At 40.0% G+C, this 21,055-nt stretch overlaps 1 protein-coding gene across 4 annotated transcripts in view; it reads right to left on the bottom strand.

Moving 5' to 3' along the window:
- Window positions 1–21,055, bottom strand: part of PTPRB (protein tyrosine phosphatase receptor type B) — a 59,110-nt gene that overhangs the window by 12,419 nt on the left and 25,636 nt on the right. For all 4 annotated transcript variants that reach the window (XM_015855961.3, XM_015855978.2, XM_015855969.2 and 1 more), the window contains 20 exons: window positions 19,615–19,884; window positions 17,657–17,917; window positions 15,353–15,619; window positions 13,793–14,056; window positions 12,567–12,830; window positions 12,109–12,372; window positions 11,106–11,369; window positions 10,077–10,346; window positions 9,586–9,849; window positions 8,486–8,749; window positions 7,737–8,018; window positions 6,278–6,556; window positions 5,207–5,356; window positions 3,930–4,173; window positions 3,062–3,168; window positions 2,434–2,533; window positions 1,152–1,235; window positions 1,018–1,035; window positions 842–923; window positions 468–558 (listed from right to left, as the gene is read on the bottom strand). In XM_015855961.3, the coding sequence (XP_015711447.2) occupies window positions 468–558; window positions 842–923; window positions 1,018–1,035; window positions 1,152–1,235; window positions 2,434–2,533; window positions 3,062–3,168; window positions 3,930–4,173; window positions 5,207–5,356; window positions 6,278–6,556; window positions 7,737–8,018; window positions 8,486–8,749; window positions 9,586–9,849; window positions 10,077–10,346; window positions 11,106–11,369; window positions 12,109–12,372; window positions 12,567–12,830; window positions 13,793–14,056; window positions 15,353–15,619; window positions 17,657–17,917; window positions 19,615–19,884 (4,089 nt within the window). The remainder of the gene's footprint in view (window positions 1–467; window positions 559–841; window positions 924–1,017; window positions 1,036–1,151; window positions 1,236–2,433; window positions 2,534–3,061; window positions 3,169–3,929; window positions 4,174–5,206; window positions 5,357–6,277; window positions 6,557–7,736; window positions 8,019–8,485; window positions 8,750–9,585; window positions 9,850–10,076; window positions 10,347–11,105; window positions 11,370–12,108; window positions 12,373–12,566; window positions 12,831–13,792; window positions 14,057–15,352; window positions 15,620–17,656; window positions 17,918–19,614; window positions 19,885–21,055) is intronic.

Here is a 21,055-nt window from a genome sequence, read left to right on the forward strand (position 1 = left end):
TCCTGCCCCAAAAGAACAGAGCTAATCTCATGTATGTGTCCCACAGTCCAGCAGCACACTGGCTCTACTTTGCACAGCAGGTTTGCTGACCTCTGAAGAAGAAACAGAGTCAACATGGCTGTCGGCATTGAAGGGATGATATCCCCTACGTATACAACTTCAGTGTTATTTCTCCTATCCTTGTTATTAGCAGTTGCTAAATGCTTGTAAAGCTTGAGCTTTTTCTCTCTAGACATAGTACCAGTCACTACATCTCTAGTGCAAAATGGAATTACTGGTGTGTGAAGCCATCTGAGGCCAAATGTCATATGCCTCTAAGCACCAAGACCTAAGCTGGCAGAGGGATTTCAACTCTGACAGTAACGAGAGAAAGGATTGGCTGCACTCTCTTTTTCACTAGGCTCACTGAAAAAAAGTGAAAAGTAGTTGGTGTGATGTAAAATTAAACAACCAAACCTAAAACTCACAAGGCAATATATTATTGTATCGATTTTTCCCTCTGTTCTCTGGCAGAAGTGCTATGTCACACGTCTGGTTTCGACCCACATCTTTTAAGTCCTGCAGAAAAATCAGAAGTAAAATGTCAGTTGAAAATAATTAAAGGATGTGACACAGGGGGACAAGGTACTTATCAGCCCCTGGAGGCCATGGATAGGGAAAGACAGATGCTGTGCTAAATGAAGAGCTGGTATTACGACAAGTGGAGTTCAAGCAAAACTCTGAAACTTACTTTGTTTTGCATGAGACAAACAAAAACAGGTCTTTCAAATGCATGAACCCATTGATTCAACCACCTCATGCCCTCATAAAGTAAGGTCCTTTGTCTAGATTTGGTTCCTACCTCATATTCCTTGGATAGGAGGTAGTTGGAGTCTGCTTGGAGTTTGATGAAGTGTGCTTCAAAATGACTGACTTTGATCGGACTGAAATATTCAACAGGAGGGAGAAAATCAGACGATGAATCACAGTCTTAATTTATTCAACTATCTTTTTTAAGTGTTATTTTTTTCTTTTTACCTGGAAGTTTTCCGGCTCCTAGAAATAATATTAAAAGAAAAAGAAACACTTTATCAGTGAGCGACAAAATTGGGCTGCTCATCCATGATGTCATGTCAAAATATTGCTCTTAGAAACAAAACTGCTGATGTTACCCTTTTTGTCCCAAGTTCAGATGGACCGCCAGTGGTTTGTCCCTGCGAATGCTCAGCCTTGCTGTAGGTCTCTCATGGCCATCACTGGAACAAAACAATAAGATATTTTCACTTCTGTTTTACTGTTACAATGCAGTACCGCTAAGAGCTGCCAACAGTATGACGTAAAGTAGTGAGATGGAAGAAAGGAACTTTTACGTCTGTTTTGATTTGTGGCTCTGACCCTGTGGCATTGCTTTTAGCTCTGGCACGGTTTTCTTAAATTCCAGTAATGTGGGGTGCATGCATGAGCACAGGCTGAAGGACCTGGTTCCTCATCTGAATTGGTACCAGCACAGACTATCATTAAGGAGGGCGTCTGTATGGGAGACTGGTAATCACAGCCTGAACCTCTGATTAATCAGCTGAGACAAGTGTTGGGTCAGCTGCAGGAGCACAGGTGAGGGTAATTCAGCTGTGCTTCCACAAGGGGTGGAGCTTGACTCCACCTCTCCTAGAATTCATTTAAGGGCTGACCACTAAGGCAGCATTTCTTGGAGATTGCTCCTCTGTGGAGGTTGTATAACCAGCCTCAGCATTTTCCACCCAGACTGAAGGCATCCATATTGGTGAGTTTTTCCTATACATAACCTTTTGGATATCTATCACCATCCTTCTTGTATTATTGCCATCTTTTGTATTATTTCGCCTTACAGCATCCTATTTCCTACCAGTAACGTTGCATCTCTTTCAATCATGCAAAATGGTTTCAACAGATAAAACATTTTTCAAAGTTGAGACAATATTTTGCTTTTTAAAAACGTATTCAAAATTTGCTATTTAAAATTCATCTCTGAAGTGAAATACACAACAATAATCAACAGGAAACTGAAAAGCTTGAACTGATATTATGAACACAGAAGTAGTGTCATGCTAAAATTCCATGACGTTTTTGAACTGAAATAACAAAGTCTAAATGAATAGTTCCAAGAACTTCCCATATAAAATGGTTAGAAATATTTCATTTTTTTTACACAAGATACTGAGTTTGCATATTAAGCCTTATTTTTCAGAAACATTCAGACTCCTACTGAAAACAAGAAGTTGCAGGGATCCTTTACAAGATGATTCTTAATAACATCAGTGGATATTTCAATCTCCTATAAAGAATATATTCAGCTCTCAATATTTATTAAGTCATTCATTTTATAGTTAGTGTGTACAGATATTATTTCACTGCATTTCTTATATCAAAATAGTTTAACCTGATTTCATAACAGGCTGATAAAAGGACTCTACTTACCTAACTTTCTGTCTGCAGACAAACAAAGCAGTAACAGCTACTACCATCACAATGAGAAACAAACCAGCACTCACACCTTCAATAACTCCAAAGAGAGGCTCTAGAAACAAAACAGTGTATTTACACATTTTGAAGAAAAGACATGAAGAATCAAAAAATCACCAGTGCCCAGAGAATATGTTACTGCTATTAGCTAGAGGAAATGGTTAAATTAAAGGAAATTCAAAGTGTCTGAACAACTAAACTAGGCCTTGGTTTTCTGTCCTAATTTTTTCTAAATGTTACGCAAAACTTTTCATTCCCAACCACAGCAAAAGAAAGCACAGCTCCATCATGTAGGAATTCAACTTTCTGGTATGTCAAAGCTTTCTTGACGACAGCATCGCTGAGCATTCACCTTTTCCTCTGCTGTCAGCAGCTCTACCAAGCAGACCTTTTAATTTTCAATTTAATGGCCTATTCATGGCAAATAAGGGCCAGGGATAAGCCATGGCTTCCTCCTTGTTTCAAAGCAGACTCCAGGACACTGCATGACAAATCCTTGCAAGCAGTTCTGGATACCAGAGCGTTTTGAGTTGCAATGTATAATCACTTGCTACAATGACTGAAAAGCAAGCTTGAAACTAACCTGCCTCCGTAGTGATTGGTAAAGAGAAGAAGGTGTCTGCAAAGAGTGGTTGAGGAAGTTCCTTTGGGTCTTCACTGAAGAGCTGGGTAAAAGCCCGTATACTGATCCTAAAAAAAAAATACCCAGTTCAGTTTACAGTTACTAGTTAAGTTTATCAGATGTTCAGAGTCAACTGTGGAAAAATAAGAGATTCAGATAAGAAATGACCCGTCTCTTAGAGATGATTAAAGACTTTCCATTGACAACAGACTGCCTGGCATGTGCCTTCTGTACATGTCACTGTCTGGTAAGCATCATGCAGATCTTTTGGCAGAGTGTTTGCCTGAAAGAAGGGTGAGACTGAGATGCACTGGAGTTCACATTTGTTTTCATAGCCTGTCCAACTGCTTGGTCTTGGCAGTAGTGCTCTTCTATATCCTACAGCTCACCCAGTCTTAGCTCTGGAGCCTCTGGACTGTGCCATGGATTACAACAACCTGCACAATTTTCTACTTTGTCCCAAAGGACTTGTGTGAGTACATAGTGACAAATAAATTCTATGCAGCGTTCTTGCCTTCTCTTGTTATGTAATCTTCTGACTTAGATGACTTAGTGTTTCTAAAGAGGGATTTACTAACTATAGGAAAGGTCTTAACCAAAAGGAAATAAACAAACACGCTATATGTAATTAACGGTACTGTTCCCACTCTAGTGAAAGTATGGTTTGTATCTATGGAATGGAGCATGGATAAAGCTTTTATAAATTATGCCATGAAACACAAGGAACATTATACGGCCCAGTTATTAATCTTCAGAAGCTCAAGTGTGTCAGACACTCAGCACTGTGCCTAATAATGTGACAGAGCACAATTACCAACATTAGTCTCACCTATAAGCAGTCCGAGGCTTCAAGGGTCCATCGCAGAATTTTTGCTGATCTGGATCACACTTTCCTCCCAGATTTTCCATTTCTCCTCCAAGCTTAATGTCAAAGCTTTTATAGTCGCTGTCAGGGTTTTCAGCACATCTACTGGCAAAATAATTGGTCTGGTAGATGCGTATGGAGTCATTGTGTTTGTACTCCAGGTAAGAAGGTAATGGGTGTTGCTCGTCGGGTTTTGGTCCTTCACTGCCTACATGATGTGCAGAGAAAGACAGAAGGTTTACATATCACAGCCATTAACGCAATGCAGTATTAGAAATTCAGGGTGTTGATGGACCAAATCCTTATTATCCAACTTCTGAGGCTTTCCTGGAGGGAAGGCAAGTTAAAAAATATCCCACAAATTGACAAGAGTGGTCTACTGTATGCAGAGAAAAAATACATAGGAAATGACAGAAGTCTGCTGAAAGAGAACTAGCAATAGCATGCATAAGACTTAAGTAGGCCAAAGCTTGGCAATGAGTAGTCAGTCCCTTTCTATGAGAGCTCTATAAACTGCTCAAGCTCAACCAAGTAGACAGTGGAAATATTTCCTCTTTTTTTTTTTCTTTTTTTTTTTTTTTTTAACCTGAGGGCTGATCACAGAATCATAGAACAGACAGAGATCTTAAGAAACTATATCAAGAATCATAAAATACCAGCATACTGACACATGAAGCTGCTTCTAAAGCCTGTATTAACTGTCAAGAAATCAATCTGCATTGCCACATATAGGTCAACTACAGAAAAGGAGGTTTACATACATACTGCAAGGACAATTTCTGCTCTGTTCTGCATGTAAAGTCATATTCTTCAGTAAGCAAACTCTACCTGAATCATGTTACTTTTTCCTTCTCTGCATGGCTTACTGGGGTTTTCCAAGAGCTGTCTTAGTGTTCCCCCTTACAACTGAACTACTTTTTGAGATCTGTGCATAGCAAGGCAGGCTATTCTATGTCCTCTATCAACGGCATCTGTCATCCAACATGGGAAAACTTTCTGATCTTACATGAGAGCATCTCCTAGAGCACAGAACCTAACTACTGCTTCTGGCTAGGATCTGCAGATGCTACTAACCTTCCGAGAGGAGGACTGAATGCTTAAAATTCCAGGCTAAGGAGCCATAAACTTTCAGTGAAAGTCAGCAACTATATAAGAAGTTACTTTGCTGTGTAGTGATAGGGGTGTACATCTGCATGTAAATCATACAGGCTATAGAGAGAACGGTATTAAGTGATACTTACCATCAGCCTCTCTGACAACCACAGTAAAGTACTTCACAGCTCCATTAGTATCGCTAAACCAGCTGCAGTTAAAAGTAAAGTTAATGGAGGATTTGGTAATCAGCACCTCTTTCTTGTTTACTCGTATGTCTGGAGGTGGCTGAGGGGGACCTGAGAAATGAAACAAAAAACGTAAAGAAAAAACAAGGAAAATCGTTACTTATGTATTTGCTGTGAGCTATACCTAGCAAAGGAAAGGCAATTCTTAATAAAGTTCAGATGACTGGACCCAAGCCTCCATTCTATTCTTTTGCAGTCAAGAAAATGTCTTCACCTCCCACAGGGAAACTGCCAAAGGATGAAACAAGCCAATGGTGAGTCAACTGTAATCACAGTGGCAGCTCCTCAGTAGGAATTCCTGCAGAAACCCACTTGAAAATGCATTAAAGTCCTGCTAAATCTATGAAATCAGAACCTGTAGCTGCTGAAGATGACACAAGTTTAAACCAGGTATATGGAAGCCCGTTAGCCCACTCACTACAGGAAGTTACCTATTTTAAGCACCTAAATTTCTGTTTCCCTTTCCAAATGAAAAGCACTGTCAGACACAGCATTTAACTACAGAATACCATTTTGCAGACTGATTGTAGAATTTCTTCAGGAAATGTTCTTTGTATGATAGAAAACTATACCTTAAATAGTGGCACAGCAGAACTAAACAGCAAAGCAAAGTAGCAGGGATTTTAAGAGTCTACACTGTGGAATCACCTAAAAATCTGTTCCACTGCAATTGGATTGCATGTACAGAAAAAACACTTCAAACACATAAGCAGGTGGCTGAACTTCAAAAGGTTTCAGACAGGAAAAAGAATCAAAAATTCACATGTTTTTGTGGTGCTTAGTTAAGCCTCTTAAATCTATAAAGCCAGGCTGTAATTTTTAGGAAGAGCTGTGTTTCCTTGGGGTAGAGCTAAGAGTTCTAACTGAGTGTTCCATGCACCGGCCATCATAGAATTCAACTTCTAACCAACACAAGCAGTGACTCATTGCTGCTCACTGCCTCCTCTCACAGCAATTCAGCATTCCACTTACGGTCGATCATTGTGATGGTGCTGTCTTCAACTACTTCACTTGTCATGTCTGCAGAATGCACCTTGATGGACACTAGGTAGCGCTTGTGGGGAACAAGGGTCATTATATTGAGCAGAGTTCTGTCTTTTTCTATCCTTTTAGAAAATTCCACTTCCCGAGTGTCCAGTTTTTTGCACTCCACACTATATCCATCAAAGTCAGAATCAGGAGGAGTCCAGGAACATGCAATGGCAGTAGAAGTCTGGGGCCGACAATGAAGACTTTGAATCTTGTCTGGTTCTACAGAAATGTGGAGAAAATATCAGTGAGAAAAGGGACTGGTATCAAACACTCACCCCATGGCTCGGGTAGCATCCCTAGATTCAACATCAACCACATAATCAGAGCAGGAGGCCAAGAGCCAGAATTCGTCTCTCCCACAGACATGCACTTTCTGATTATTAGGCAAGGCAGCCTAACCCATTTCAGCCATCTGAAATTGGAGCTAGTGGCATTGGCCTCAGTAGATTTATGAAGCTTCAGTAATTAAAACTTCAGCAAGCAATTCTGTTTATTTTCACTATTAAGAGAAACACTGCAAAGCAATGGATTTCTAGTACCATGTTGCAGTTCATTTGGAGGTTACACCTGATTAAGAGGATCAGTCAGTACTGATTTTATGACTGATATGGTTGGCTGGATAGGATGCAGTGTATCCTTATTACTAAAACATACCAGAGAAGTATGCTTTGTCCATGTAATACTGGAGTATCATAGAACATAACATGTATCAAAAATGGGATTTCACCTTCAGATGGTGGGCACCTACCCGCATTTAAGCAGTCAAATACAGATGAAAACTATGTTGTCATTTTTAATTACTATAATGAATGAAGTCTAAAGAGCTATTCAGCTTAGTAGACATTGGTGTGATGTGTGACCCCATGTGACATAAAAGTTTCCAGGGCTGTTATTTTTACAATTCTAGGTCACTTCAACAAATGAGTCCACTACTAACGGTGGTTTCTAAAGACAGCTGGAGTTGATGAAGATCCACAAGCACCAACTGCCAGAAATGCAGAACAATGAAACACTCTGCTTCCAGTTTTAAATATAGTACAGCAGGGTTCCATTCATCTTCCCTCTCTGATTGTTCAGAAACTGATGATTTCAATGTTCTGCTACTTCAGAGAAGTTTAGTTATTCAGCCTTATTTTATCCCTGAAACTGATTGATTCAGACTTTGCAACCAAACAGCTCCGCTCTGGATGTGACGTTTGTAAATGCACGCCTGTTTTCAATCTTTAAACACTTGACCTTGCACAAAGCTAGGGCTTATTTTAGAGTTCAGCAGAATTCATCGCCAGTCACTCATGAATTTATTAATGGAAATTACTGACTGTGAAAGGAACTAGTAAGACTTAACAGCTTTGCAACTTCTCCAGCTGAGTGTTAGGGTGCAATGGATATAATTACTTACTGGTTCTCACACTCTCAGACTGTGACTGACTGTATGTCTTCCAGCTGTCACCACTGACCGTTCTGACACTGAACTTATAGAGCCTTCCAGGTCTCAGGCCATAGATGATGCGTACTTTTGATTTGCTGCTGCTGTAAGGATTGAATACTGTGAGGGGATCCTTTGGGAGCCACTGCAACTCAAAATCATCATAGTCTGTCCAGTCTGGAGGACCCAGCCATGTGATTGACAGAGAAGTGTTTGCAACATCAGCGAACGACACAGTGTTAGGAGGGCTGGGTGCTACACAAAAATAAAATAGAAAGAAAAATAAGAGACAGATTCTTACCAAACTTTTACGCAAGACAAAGAGGATGAAACACCTCTTATTTTCTTCATGCATCACAAAATGGTTGATGTTATCCTGTGTACACAGCCAGTTGCTGCAACTGTGCTGATGTTCTGACCTTCCAGAACCATCATGTTTTCCTAAGACTTTGAAAGAAATAACTGCTCTAGGTGGCAATGCCTGAGCAAGATGGTTTGAGCACCAGGAATCCCTTCCAACATAAACCATCTTGTGATTCTGTGAAAAACGGTGCTGAACAAAATCACAGGTTTAGTACCCTCTCGGATATTCTTTACCTTTTAGATCTTTAGTAACACTTATAACAAATAATTCCACAGAAAATGGCCGTTGCGTAGTTGTGAAATGATATGAATCCTGACAGATTTGACTAATGAAAATTTTCAGAGCTTTTGGGTCTTACCTGTTCTTCCTTCAGCATTTGCTGTATTGATCAGGTCACCACTGTGAGTCACCACAACCAGAGTGTACTTTCTGCCAGGGACAAGCTCCTGGAATTGCCACTCTTTCAGGTCTTTCCCTTGCAATGACTCTTTTTGTGTCCCATTTGGGTTGTAAAGATTGACCTCATAAAAGTCAACATCTCCTGCTGCTGGACCCCAGGTGAACCATAGGCTGTCTGTCTGGTTTCTGTTGGATGCCTTGAGACCAACAACCGGAGCTGGTGCTGAAAAAAGAGGATGGATATTACTTCACAGAGAACATCCTTGTAGAGGAGAAACAACAAGGCAAAACAGACCTTATCCTTATATACAGATACAACGGTTTCACATAATGACAGCCATGCAGCAATCTAGACAGACACCACAGTTGGCCAAAACCCTAGGAAGCATCAGAAGTATATCTCAACAGTTTGCTTTCTTATTTGGATCTTCCATTGTCCCAAAAAGGGGTGGAAATGTTCCTAACAGATGGTTTTGCAGATGTTAAGCAGCTTTCTCCTAGTTAGTATCCACCCGGAAACATCAGATTCTGAGGCAGTTGAAAGCCTGCTGCTGTTCAGAAGCAGTGGTACACAGATATTATTTATACAGTGGCTCAGAGGATAAAGAAAGATTTCACAGAAGTCAGGTCTACTATAGCTGCTTAGGAAACTGCTTCCCACATGTTACTGAGCAAATGTGGAGCTGCAGCCACTACTTCCCATGGGAAACAAGTTTTATTTCTCTGGTAGACTGTCCTCTCTACTAATCCTACTTTCTTTGTATTTTTGCCTTTCTCACAGACTAGAGTTGCTTTTTGGGTAGAAGACAGGTGTCTTACACATCACACACTGCAATAACCATCTCCTGACCTCAGAACTCTGTGACTACTGTGCAGATAATACACTTTTCTGCTACATTTTTCCTTTTGTAAACAAACTGCTTAGAATTTTTCCTCTCACCTGTCTAATGCTACTCATATGTAAGGAAATATAGATGCGTCTAACAGTTGCCCTAATCTAGCATGAGCATCACTCTCATGAGCACCACACTGGAGATGGATTTTCTTAGATGTCCTTACCTGTTCTCCCAAAGACAGACGACTCATTAGTGAGGTCTCCACTGTGGGTAACAATCACCATTCGATACATCCTGCCTTGCCTCAAGTTCTGGAATGAACAATGCTGAAGGTGCTGCTCTCCTGAAATCCTGTCATGAAGGGACTTGTCTGGGTTGTACAGGAAGATGTCGTATGAGTCAAGCTCCCCTTGTGAGGTGGTCCAGCTGAAGGACAGCTGGTCAGTGGTATTCTCTGTGACCTTCAGATTTGTGACAGCTGCTGGAACTGAAAAGAAGGATAAATGCAAGAATAAGCATCAAGGTGTCTATTCACTACCTTATTAGGCAAATAATTTTCAGATATACGTATGAAGCATACAATAGGAAAAATGGTGCATAAGAAGCTGGAGATGCTCTTAGCAAAATATTTTCAGTATAAGATACACAGCTGATTCACATATTCAATAATATCATACTGAGGGAACTATAACTAAACTGAGATATTATTATTACCTGTTCGGCCAACAGTTTCTGCTCGTTTACTGAAGAGTCCACCACTGACTGTCAAAATATGTATCTTGTACTTCTTGCCAGGTAACAAATCTTCAAATTTGTGCTGTTTGGCAGTAGCTGGCTCTGATTTGTTGCTCAGAAGGACTCCTTGCTCATTCAAGAGCAGAATGTCGTATCTTTCAGCTACACCAGGAGCTTTCTGCCAGGTTACTAACAAGGAATGACTGCTGTAAGCATGGTCAGCTAATAATTCCTGGACAGAGGCGGGAACTAGAAGCAACAATTAAAGGTGAACATTACCAGATGAAATATGGACCACACAGTACACAATTCTGAGTAATTAATAGAGACTATCTTTATAAATTCATATGCTCATTCACGAGAAAAGAGATGGGTGTCTATGCACATATTTGCGTAAGTAAATAATTCCTAGACATAGATACAGCTACGGAACATCACACATATCTGAGGTGGGCACAAAGAGCAAAATATACACTTGAATTATCATGAAAAGAGGGAGACTGAGCATGAACAAAAACTGACTAGCCAAAATGGACAAGAAAGATATATGGAAAAGAATCAAAAAACAAAGAAGTAGTAAATTGGCTTAAAATAGTGGCAGAAAATAGGAAATGTGAACTAGCCACTGTTGCACAAAAGTTAAGGCCACAGCAAACATTTTGGTACATAACAGAGAAGGTGGATTTGAAACAAATTGTTCCACTGCTTTTGTTCCCTGACAAGCAGGCATCATATTGCTTTAGCAATCTTGACCAATGCTGGCACACAGTATTTGCAGTGAGTCTTGCAGATGCATGTACTGGATGGATACAGGCACAAGACCAGGTAGCGACGAAATTTGGTTCTTCCTACAAAGACATACTTTGGGCTGTGAATCTGAATCCTACGCACATTTACCCAGGGTAAAGCTACTCATGCAACAGTTCTCATTGGCATTAATGGAGTCACACCCAAGTAGCTTCTGGGAAGATGTAGCAGTACTTGGTCCTCGTCTCAAAAGGAACTTACTTGTTCTCCCAAAAGCTGCTAAGCTGTTGTGTAAGGCACCGCTGTTTGATTGCACCACCACCCGGTACTGCTCCCCAGCTTCCAAATCACGAAACGTGTGCTCAGAGGCATCTTTGGAGACACTCCTGGAATCAAGCTGATGGTTTTGCTGAAATATAGTCACTGTGTAGGAATCAACATCTCCACCTCCAGGTGTCCAGCTCACTTTCAGGCTGTCTGTCATACCATTAGGTGAAACGTGAATGTTTCTCACTGCACTTGGAACTGAAAATAAATAAAAAAGAACACAGACACCTGCTCACCAAGTTCCTGGTTCATTCGAGTTTTTGAGTCCTATCTTTTTATATAACCACAATAAACAAATGCTTCAGAGTACAACGAGCATTTACAAGTAATTGCACTCATGGGTAAACACAAGTAAAGCTGAAAATATTTGTGTAGGACTGTGATGTTGCAGAAAAGCAACTCCATGTGTTTATAGCAATCATAAAGAAAAAGTAAGTGGGTTAAAAAGAAAAAAAATATAATGCTTTAACATTCTGCTATATGGATAAGCTCCCTCTTTTTACAATGATACTTCACAGACATCCAGGAAAATCACAGCCCTCTATGTACATTTAATTAGCCATTTTGCAGTTAAAATCTCACCTATGCAGGCATGTAAACAGAGTTGTAAAATAGCTTAACTGATTTAGCTAGAGATACTAAGCAAAAAACTGGCATGCATGAGAATAACAGAAACCCTAACACTGACATTTCAATACCCTTACTATGCAGTAAATCAGATTATCCGCCAACAATCAATACTGCTGCCTGTGACACCTGTTTATTAAGGACAGCACAAGTTAGCTGATGCACTAGTGTGGCTTTCAGTGAGATCTCCCATGTTGATGACGTGCTACAGGAGCTCAAATAAGAGCATGGTTCAGCCTTGATTTTCTTCACATCATTTTTCTGCTAGAAATGTCCCAACACGAGTTCTAAACACCGCATTACTTCTTACTTGTCAGGCCTTCTATGAAAGTAGCACGTTGTGCATCTCCACTGATTGTCAAGACAAGAATTTTGTATAGACGTCCTGGAGTCAGAGCTGTGAACCAACACTCCTCGACAGTATTCCCAAGGAAAATGGGTGGGAAGATCTTCATATCATTGTAGAGGAGCTGAATCTCGTATTTATCAACATCACCCTCAGCCTTTGACCAAGTCACCTGCAGATCTTCTGTGCTTCTGTTACTAAGAGTCAGTTCCTTCACTGACTCTGGCACTGAAGAGGTGAAATGAAAGGAAAACTTATCAGTACTTCTTAACAGATCATAACAAAGTATAGAAAACAGCTCAAGACCATATTCCTGAGCTACAACTGTTCATTCAGTTCCTTAGGAAAAGCAAATTTTAAGAACAAGATATGGTAAATAAAATTCTTAAGTATCTCAGGATGCTTCCGGGGTATTTACTTACTTGTTCTGCCAAAGACCCTCTCACTGGTTTCATACTTCCCACTTCTTGTGCTGACTGTGACACTGTACTGCCTCCCTGGGACCAGGTTAGTGAATACACATTCATTTTCATCCTTCGGGACACTTTTTGTTTGGATGAAATCATTGTTGTTCTTAATGATCACTTCATAACTATCAAAAGACCCAGAGGCATGTAGCCAAGACACCTTCAAATAGTCACTTCTGGCTGAATTGCTGACAGTAAGTCCCTGAACACCCGAAGGAACTGAAAAGAAAATGAAACAAAATTAAAGATGCCGAAAGTAGTCACTTCTTTAAGTAAAAGGAGCTGCTGTAGTGGATTATATCCGTGGTGATTACCAGACATTTCTGAAGAAGTCGCACAATGCACACAACACAGATTAAAGCAATCCTCTAACCTTCTAAAATAGTAACTGGACAGTTTCCAGTCTGGTTCCTGTCGTATGTCAATGTTCTGCTTTTCCAATTTTCAGTCCTTGTGATCAACTGTATCAGTTTTGCTTACAGCAATGAGTTCCATGCACTGACAATGAGTTTGCTTCTCCTCATTTATACAGCTGTCCCTTGGATTTTCACTTGTGTCGTGAGAAGACTAAAATAACACTTAGTGCACTAACAACAGTCTTTGTGATTTTAACACTTCTTACCACGCTTCCTTTATTCTACTGGCTTACAAAGTGTAAAGCCTCAATCTTAACCTTTGAGAAGGTTTTGAAAAGCTTCCCATCATTATGGTCACCCTTCTCTGAAATTTCTCTATTCTAAGCATTGCATAATCAAAAACAACATGGAAGTATCACGGAATTTACTCATTTATGTGACACCTCACTAACATTTCAGTAGTTATCTCCTATTCCTTGCTTTCAGCATCTGCATAACTTATATGGGAGATGCTCTGCAGGATATATTTCAGGAGTCATGTAGAGGGGTTAAGAGCAAGAAAATGCATTTGAGACATAACAGATACATGATTTCTGATCATTCACAAGAGCTGACACTCAGCTTCTATTCACACTAAGGTCATTCTGTATGACATAAAGCAACAATAGGGACATAAGAATAAGACAGTCAGTAAAGTTGTAATTTTATAGTTTGATTCTTCAGCCCCTAATCATGCATCATAGTTTGGACAGATATTCATATGTTACTAATAACGGCTATCCAAAGTTGTTGTGGTGACTGGATTTACTCAAAGGCTCTATTTACCTGTTCGTTCCTGGCCGAAGGAATGATTTTCATACTTCCCACTCTTTGTGGTTATCATCACGTTATAAAGTGTCCCAGGAGTAAGGCTGCTGAAAGAGCACTCACTGAGAGACTTGGAAATGGTGAGAGTCTGAATAATATGGTCATCGTGAGATAGTGTTACCAAGTAACTGTCTAAATCTCCAGAAGCCGGCAGCCAAGAAACACTGAGGTAGTCACTGCGACCTGAGTTATTTACTGTTACTCCAGTCACACTGGAAGGAACTGTGCAACAAAAAGAACAGAAAACAAAACAGAAGGGCTTTAATTAGTCAATTCTTATTGTTAAGGATGCCTGGAACACAAACCTGCAAAATGAGCCACCTGGGTATCTGAGGACTAGGGAGCTCAGCACTGATTCCCTCTCACAAGCAGTCATTGCTGTTTTGAACAGAGGGAAGTCTTTGGTGGCACCATCCCAACAAGATGAATTCCACAAGATGAAATAACTTCTGAAAGTGCCATTCATCACTAGCAGCAATAACCACCGATGCTCGTTTAGAGTATGAACATGTTCCATTTACAATGAGTTCTCTGACGCCTAGTGGCCAAAATATGAAATCAATTTCTTTTTCAAGCAAGCAAGGTGAGATCAAAGGCTCCATGCAGCCAGAACTTACATCAGTTTCAGGTACAAAATTATTGAGAGTTATTACAGAGGCAGGCTTACACCATATGTAACTGCTCTACCTTCAGTGGATTTTGATATACTGAACTGACTTATCTCAGTAGAGGAGCTGGCTGTCAGCTATCATAGTCAAAGTTATTAGATTTCACAAAGTATGTATATATATCTTAAAGTCTTTCAGTGTTATTCTTCAATGGTTTTTATTTTTCTTTCTACTTGAAAATAGATGTCTCCAAGGAAAACACTGGAACAAACTGCAGAACGTTCTGCTTTTGCCAGCTTCACATAAAGGGTAAAATTGCACTGCATTGTCAGCTTTTGCCTCCACTCAGTATCCAAAGAATTGCTACTACATTTCACAGGTTATTAAGCTTACAGGTTTTGATGCAATAGTAAAATCTATTCCATGCAGTGTAGCAGGGGCTCATAAACAGTACGTATCACTGGTGGACATTCTTTAACATTAGAGGAAAAGAACAGGTCATGAAACTGAGATCCAAATTTGTCCCACCCCCTTCAGACATCTAATTATTCACATGCCACAGGAAGAAGCAATCGCCCTATACTGATACATGTTCAGTACAATGAGAAAGGCCCTTCCAAGGAGCAATTCACCCACCACAGCTGTACATCACAAGCATGGCATATTTTTTCTATGATACAGAATGGTCCTTCTATTGAGAGCTCCTACTGCAGGTGGAGCAGATAGCTCCACAAAGTAATCTAACCTGAATCTCAATCCACAACATGTCTGAGCTTACACGCAGGAAGCATGCATTGAAACCCATGTATTTCTGAAGTCCCAGCCCAGTGGCTTAGCTGCAAGACCATTCTCTTTAATAAATTTGCTTTCTAAGAATTCAAAAAGACTTGCTGGAGTATTTCTTTTTTACCTGTCCTCCCCTCTGCAATTGTTTGCCTTGAAGATATCCCTCCACTGACAGTGGTGACAACTACTGAATAGAGTCCTCCAGGTTTCAGGGGAGAGAAGTGGTATTCATTGGTTTCACTGGGAACAGTTTCATTCTTAATGACAACATTCTCATGAATCAGTAGTACTTGATACGAGTCTACGTCTCCCAGTGCTTTTGTCCAGTTGGTGAACAAACTATTGGTTGATCCCTGACTTGCAACAGTCAGACTGGTCACTTGGGCTGGCACTGCAAAGAAAGAGGTCATTATGTTACTGAAGAGAAACAAAATAAAATAGCCCCAAATAACCCAAGTTTAGTCACAATGAGGAAGTACATCAAAAGAGCTTTCCAATTTGGAGCCAGACTCAACAGGACTAAAAATAACCCGTAGACTGTTTCCTGTCTGATGGGATGTGGTCTATGGGAAACTATGGTACAGAAACATCTCTCAGGCTTCAGCACAGCTTTTCTTGGTCAGACCAAAATGCCTCAAGATCAGAGAACTGGAAGAGGCAGCATGCTATAAATGCCATTAAACAAAAGCCATCAATTGAGAAAATCATTTGTTCTTGCGAAGATAATTTCAAAAACAGCCTTTCATTCTCCTCTTGCCCTCCTAGTCTCCATCTCGTATTCCTATTAAATGGCAAACCAGTTTGATGAATGCCCCAGACAGTCACCTGTCCTTCAAAGAACTCTGTGTCAAGACTCTTGCAGTTCAAGAGGTAACGAGATGGAGGGTTTTACTTTTTATGTCAGAAATCTGCAAGATATTAGCTTTAATCAAACAAAATTATTATTTAAGCATAAGCTAATGAACTCAAGACAGACCAAAAAGGAAAAAGGAAGTCTACAAACAAATGTTTAGCAGAAATTCCACTCAAAATACAGTTACTTCTTTCTAAGTACTTCTGTTTGTATATATGACCGAGCATAACTGAAACAAATAATCCATTTGCTTTGGAAAATATGATAGCAAGCTTCTTGTTTCATATCAGCCTTTTTGCTGGATTAGCTATCATCAATAAAAGCTAAAAAATCAGGTACGTAGCTGAAAAAGGGCAAATTCTGACCAATAAACTGGCAACAGAAACCCTACTTTCTTTCTTACATTGTCACAGCATGAGATCCACCAAAACACAGAAATGATGGATTGCTCTGCTACAGATACTTTTATCATTATCTCGGGCTTCATTAAAAGCTGACCAACCTATGTAAGACCTACTTCTGTCATATTTAGAGCACTGTTTTGAAGGTCGATTAGCTTGTCCTATTGAGAAGAAGGTTAAGAGGCCTGGAATGCTTATTGAGACTTGTATTCAAATTTACTGATGTTCCTCCTTTATCGCTTTGAATGTAATGCTGACACATTACCCCTGCATGATGTGTTCTCAAGCACTGCTTCGTATTAGTGAAGCAGTACACTGTAACCTCTATGTTTAAACAGGCTGTTAGGGGTGTTAGGCAGAAGGAAGTATAATCCCAGTGATTCAATCGCATACCAGAGAAATTAAGTTTAAGTCAATCTCTTAAGGAATTGGAAGGAGTTGCAACACTTCAGTAAGGACCACTATCAAAGTCGTAGGCATGATTAGGTTCATATACCAGCATCTTGCTTTCTCTTGGCTTTGCAGACCAAAGCAGTATTTTTAAGACTTTGTTAGCACTGAAGAATGCATAAGTCAAGCAGAGCAAAGGAACACATATGGTTTAAAACTTGCACACGTGCACAAAATTAGCACCCTGTAGGGGGTGGGAATGGGACTTCACTTGTGTCACAGTCATCATTCTAAGTAACAGATACGGAGTTTGGAATCAGATGAGCAGAAAGAATCAAAATATCTTTTCAAGGTCACATATGTTTTTTGTCTGTCAACCTTGGAATGTTTCCCCTAAATCAACATTTTCCTTTGTGGGTTTTTTTTTTTCCAGATGATGCATGCTTTCAATCAAGAAAGATATGCATCCCTAAGATATGCAGTGAAAATTGTTCTTCTTATATGGAATCTTCTGTTAATGTAGATTGATCTGATGACACGATATTTCAGAGAGAAGTTTTGCCAGAAATTGAATATCTATTTTCCCCAAACTTCAAATAAATACTGCAAGATATCCAGGAGTCACAAATGAGAGACCAGAAATGTGGCTCTTCTGTTGAAAAAGGAAACATAAATTGAAGAGTTTTGATATTTAGACACTGAGTTCATCCAGTTCACTATGAAGCAATCAAAGTAGATGATAGTTAATAGAAGCAAAGATCAAAATAGACTGACAGGACAGTACCTGTTCTTCCTTCCACTGAAGTCCAATTACTTAAAATCCCACTGATGGTGGTGATGGTTGCTGTGTATTTTCTTCCAGGCACCAGCTCATTGAAAGTAAATTCTTTAGCTTCTTTTCCAAGCCCCTTTTTTATGACAGTAAGATCTCTGTCTCCCAGTGAAACCACATAGCTGTCCCATTCTGCAACAGGAGTAACCCACATGACGCTAAGCGAAGACTCATTTGCATGCTTTACACGGAGCTGGAGAACAGGCTCTGGAGCTGCAGAAGTACATAAATATCACAGGAACATGCCTTGTAGTAAACATATGTGCATATCTCAAGCTGCTGTGAAGAATCCAACCAGAAATGTAACAGTAACAGAATTAATGAAGAGGAGTTTCTTTACTTTTCTTAGGAAGTCTGTCTTACAAATACAGCATTTGTGCTGTTCTTCCAGCAACGGGTTGTGGTGGCAGATTTCAGCAATGCATTATGAGTGCAATGCTAAGGCTTAAAGGTTTAAATTTATGTAAAGATATATATTATAGTGTGAATAGAAATTCAGTGAAGTCAGTAAGCCTAGTCTGGAACCATGGATGTTAGATAGGGCTATAAAACTTCTGTACCGTAAAACACATCTAGGTCAATTTGGCTGTGACAAACAAGGACGTAAACTACAGGGTCAGAGTGACATTGATTCTATGCTGGTTTATATCTCAGTGAAGTTGGGAGAGACTCCCAATTTACAGTTGTATAAAAGAATGCACTCACAATCACAGAGCACTTCTCGCCTAATGTAGTCTCTGATCTGATTTTGTCTCATAATGAAATCCAGCTCATGTTCCAAGAGTGTGGGCTGACTTAAGAGAAAATTAAATGACAACAGGGACAAATACCTGCTTCCTAACATGTACAATATGTACTTGAATGTGGATTTGTCACAGTTGCGATACACTCACTGCATATACTGTTTATTGGACCACGTTCTCATCTCTTACCTGTTTCAGTCAAAAGTAACACCACAAGCTAAAGTTTTGTGTAATCTCTATCAAAGTAAGCAAGATGAAAACCTGTCCTGGTTGATCAAACTGGTGAGAAGTCGGAGAAGATTTTAGTTCTGCAGCTTCTACTAGTCTTGCCATTGTGCAAAATGAACAAAATGAAATCCTCATGGAGTGATAAGTAAGGGCACAGTGGGAAAGGTGGACACTAGATAGGATGAGGATGAAGTTGGGTGGTCCCATCTTATCACACATTCTCCTGTGAGATAAGACTCAGCCTTGACTCCTGCTTGACACTCCTTCTACTCCAAGTCTTCTTGTCCTTCAAACTGCACTTTTTTGTATTTACAGAGCAGAACAATTAACAGCTATTTCTCAAGTTTGAAGCCATCATATGTGGCTTTGACCAACATGCTCCAAAAAAATCCATTGATGTCACTGCAGTGTATATAGATTTCTTTTGGAAAAGCCAATTTGAACTAACACCTTTTTCTTTATGGAGCACAGGAACAAGAATTAGGATATAATGGAACAGCCAGTTTAATGTACACCTTAGCCATCTTTGGTTAACACTGTTGCTACTAATTTTAGTCATCGAGATCTGCAAGGAAACCAGTTTCCTACTGATTATACTGGCGAACTATTCAGTGAATTCTATACTGCAATATTTAAAAGACTATAGAGTGTACCTGTAACAGGTACAAAATGTAACCGCAATGTTGTGCATCTATTGTTATGTCTCAGTCTCAACAGAATGATCTGCCATAAGTTTCATTAATGTATTCATCATGGAAATAACTTCTGAAAGTTTTCACAGAAGTGTTAGAATAACAGTTTTGTTGCTTACAAGGAAGCTTTTTTTTTTAAAAAAAAATATTATTTGTGACATTTATCTGTAGGCTCCCAAGCATTACATCTTTCTGACTGCCCGCAGAGACAAGTTTTGTATTTTCATGCCTGGATAAGCACACTGACCTGTTCTCCCTGTGCAGCTAGCCTTGCTCTGCAAATCACCACTCTCCACAATGACCTCAACTTCGTACTGCCTGCCTGGAATGAGGCCCACATCATGGACGAGGTGCTCGGTCACGTTCTTTCCCAGGGTGGTGTTGAGCACCAGGGCAGAGCGGTTCCAGAGCAGCAGATGGTACCGCTCCCAGTCTCCCGCAGGGGGCAGCCAGTTCACCCGCAGAGTCCTCAGCCAGCCACCTCCACCAGCTTTCAGCTCAGAAACCTTCTGGGGAACTGAAACACAGAGATGGAGAGCGTCATTCTCAAGTGGGGGATTCTGGGCAGGACATGACACTGGCACAACATGCCTCACAACACAGCTACTGTAGAGGAACTCAGATCAGTTTAAGCAGCCTGAGGGGTCTTGTAACAAAGGAAGGTGCTCTTTTTGAAGTCATTTGTACTCTTCCCCCTGCACAAATCACTCCCATTTTCATTCTTGGTTTCTGACAAAAGAAATTCATTTTTTAGCATAGGGAAAATCTCCGCTGTGCACCTCTAAGGTGTATCCTGCAGGTTTCAGTTAGTTTCCCAGCTACTTCCTGGAGTTAATTAAGTTTTCTTAGAAACTGTATATCATTTTTTTTTAAGTTAAGGACAAATTTCCATCACTACAGGTAGGTTCCATTGCCACAGGCATCCTCTCAACACAGCGTGACATGTGTTATATTCGCTGATACCCATCTGTCCTTATGAGTTACAGAGGGATCCTAAGAGTCTGCACCCCTTCACTGTCTGTAGACCTGAAAGCCAAGATTTATAGATCTTTCTTTAAGCCACAAAATGTATACTGAGGTGACTGTTTTCAAAGCTCTTGATGTCTATGGAAAAGAAAGGTCAAGGGAAGGAGCTGCACATGATCAGCACCTTTTGAAAAGGGATTTCTATATTTCCAGCTTGAAAGTACTGGGTCTAGGTCACAAATGTGGGGATCGCTGGTTTTAGTGATAACCTGAAGCCCTCCCTTCAAAGGGAAGTAAGAGTTAATCCTAATGGTCACTAATGGTAAGATAGACAAACAAAATCAACATGCATAAAACTGGTCCTGCTTTGCACTTTCTGGACTTTAAGGACTTTTCAAGTACCATCCAAACACATGCTACGGCACTGAAAATAAGGCAGAAGATAGATAGATATGTCAACGATGTTCCTGCTTTTCACAGGGGTTGTGTAGTTGCAAATTACAAATATTCTCTAAAATAAATACTCTCTCTCTCAGCAGAATTTATATTCATTGGCTCTGAATTTATTAGCAATTTATGTATGTTTTCTTCTTCTATTTATGTATTTCTCCCATCTAAATTCTACTTGGGTTGGGCTGGTGTGGAGAAGATTATATGTCTCTTTGGCTGGTAGGGCTGTAGAAGTATACCAGGGCTTTTCTGATTCAGAACTCGTAAGAGTT

This window comes from Coturnix japonica, chromosome 1 (genome assembly GCF_054131305.1).
Source record: "Coturnix japonica strain WE chromosome 1, WE-NBRP24, whole genome shotgun sequence".
NCBI classification, from domain to species: Eukaryota; Metazoa; Chordata; class Aves; order Galliformes; family Phasianidae; genus Coturnix; species Coturnix japonica.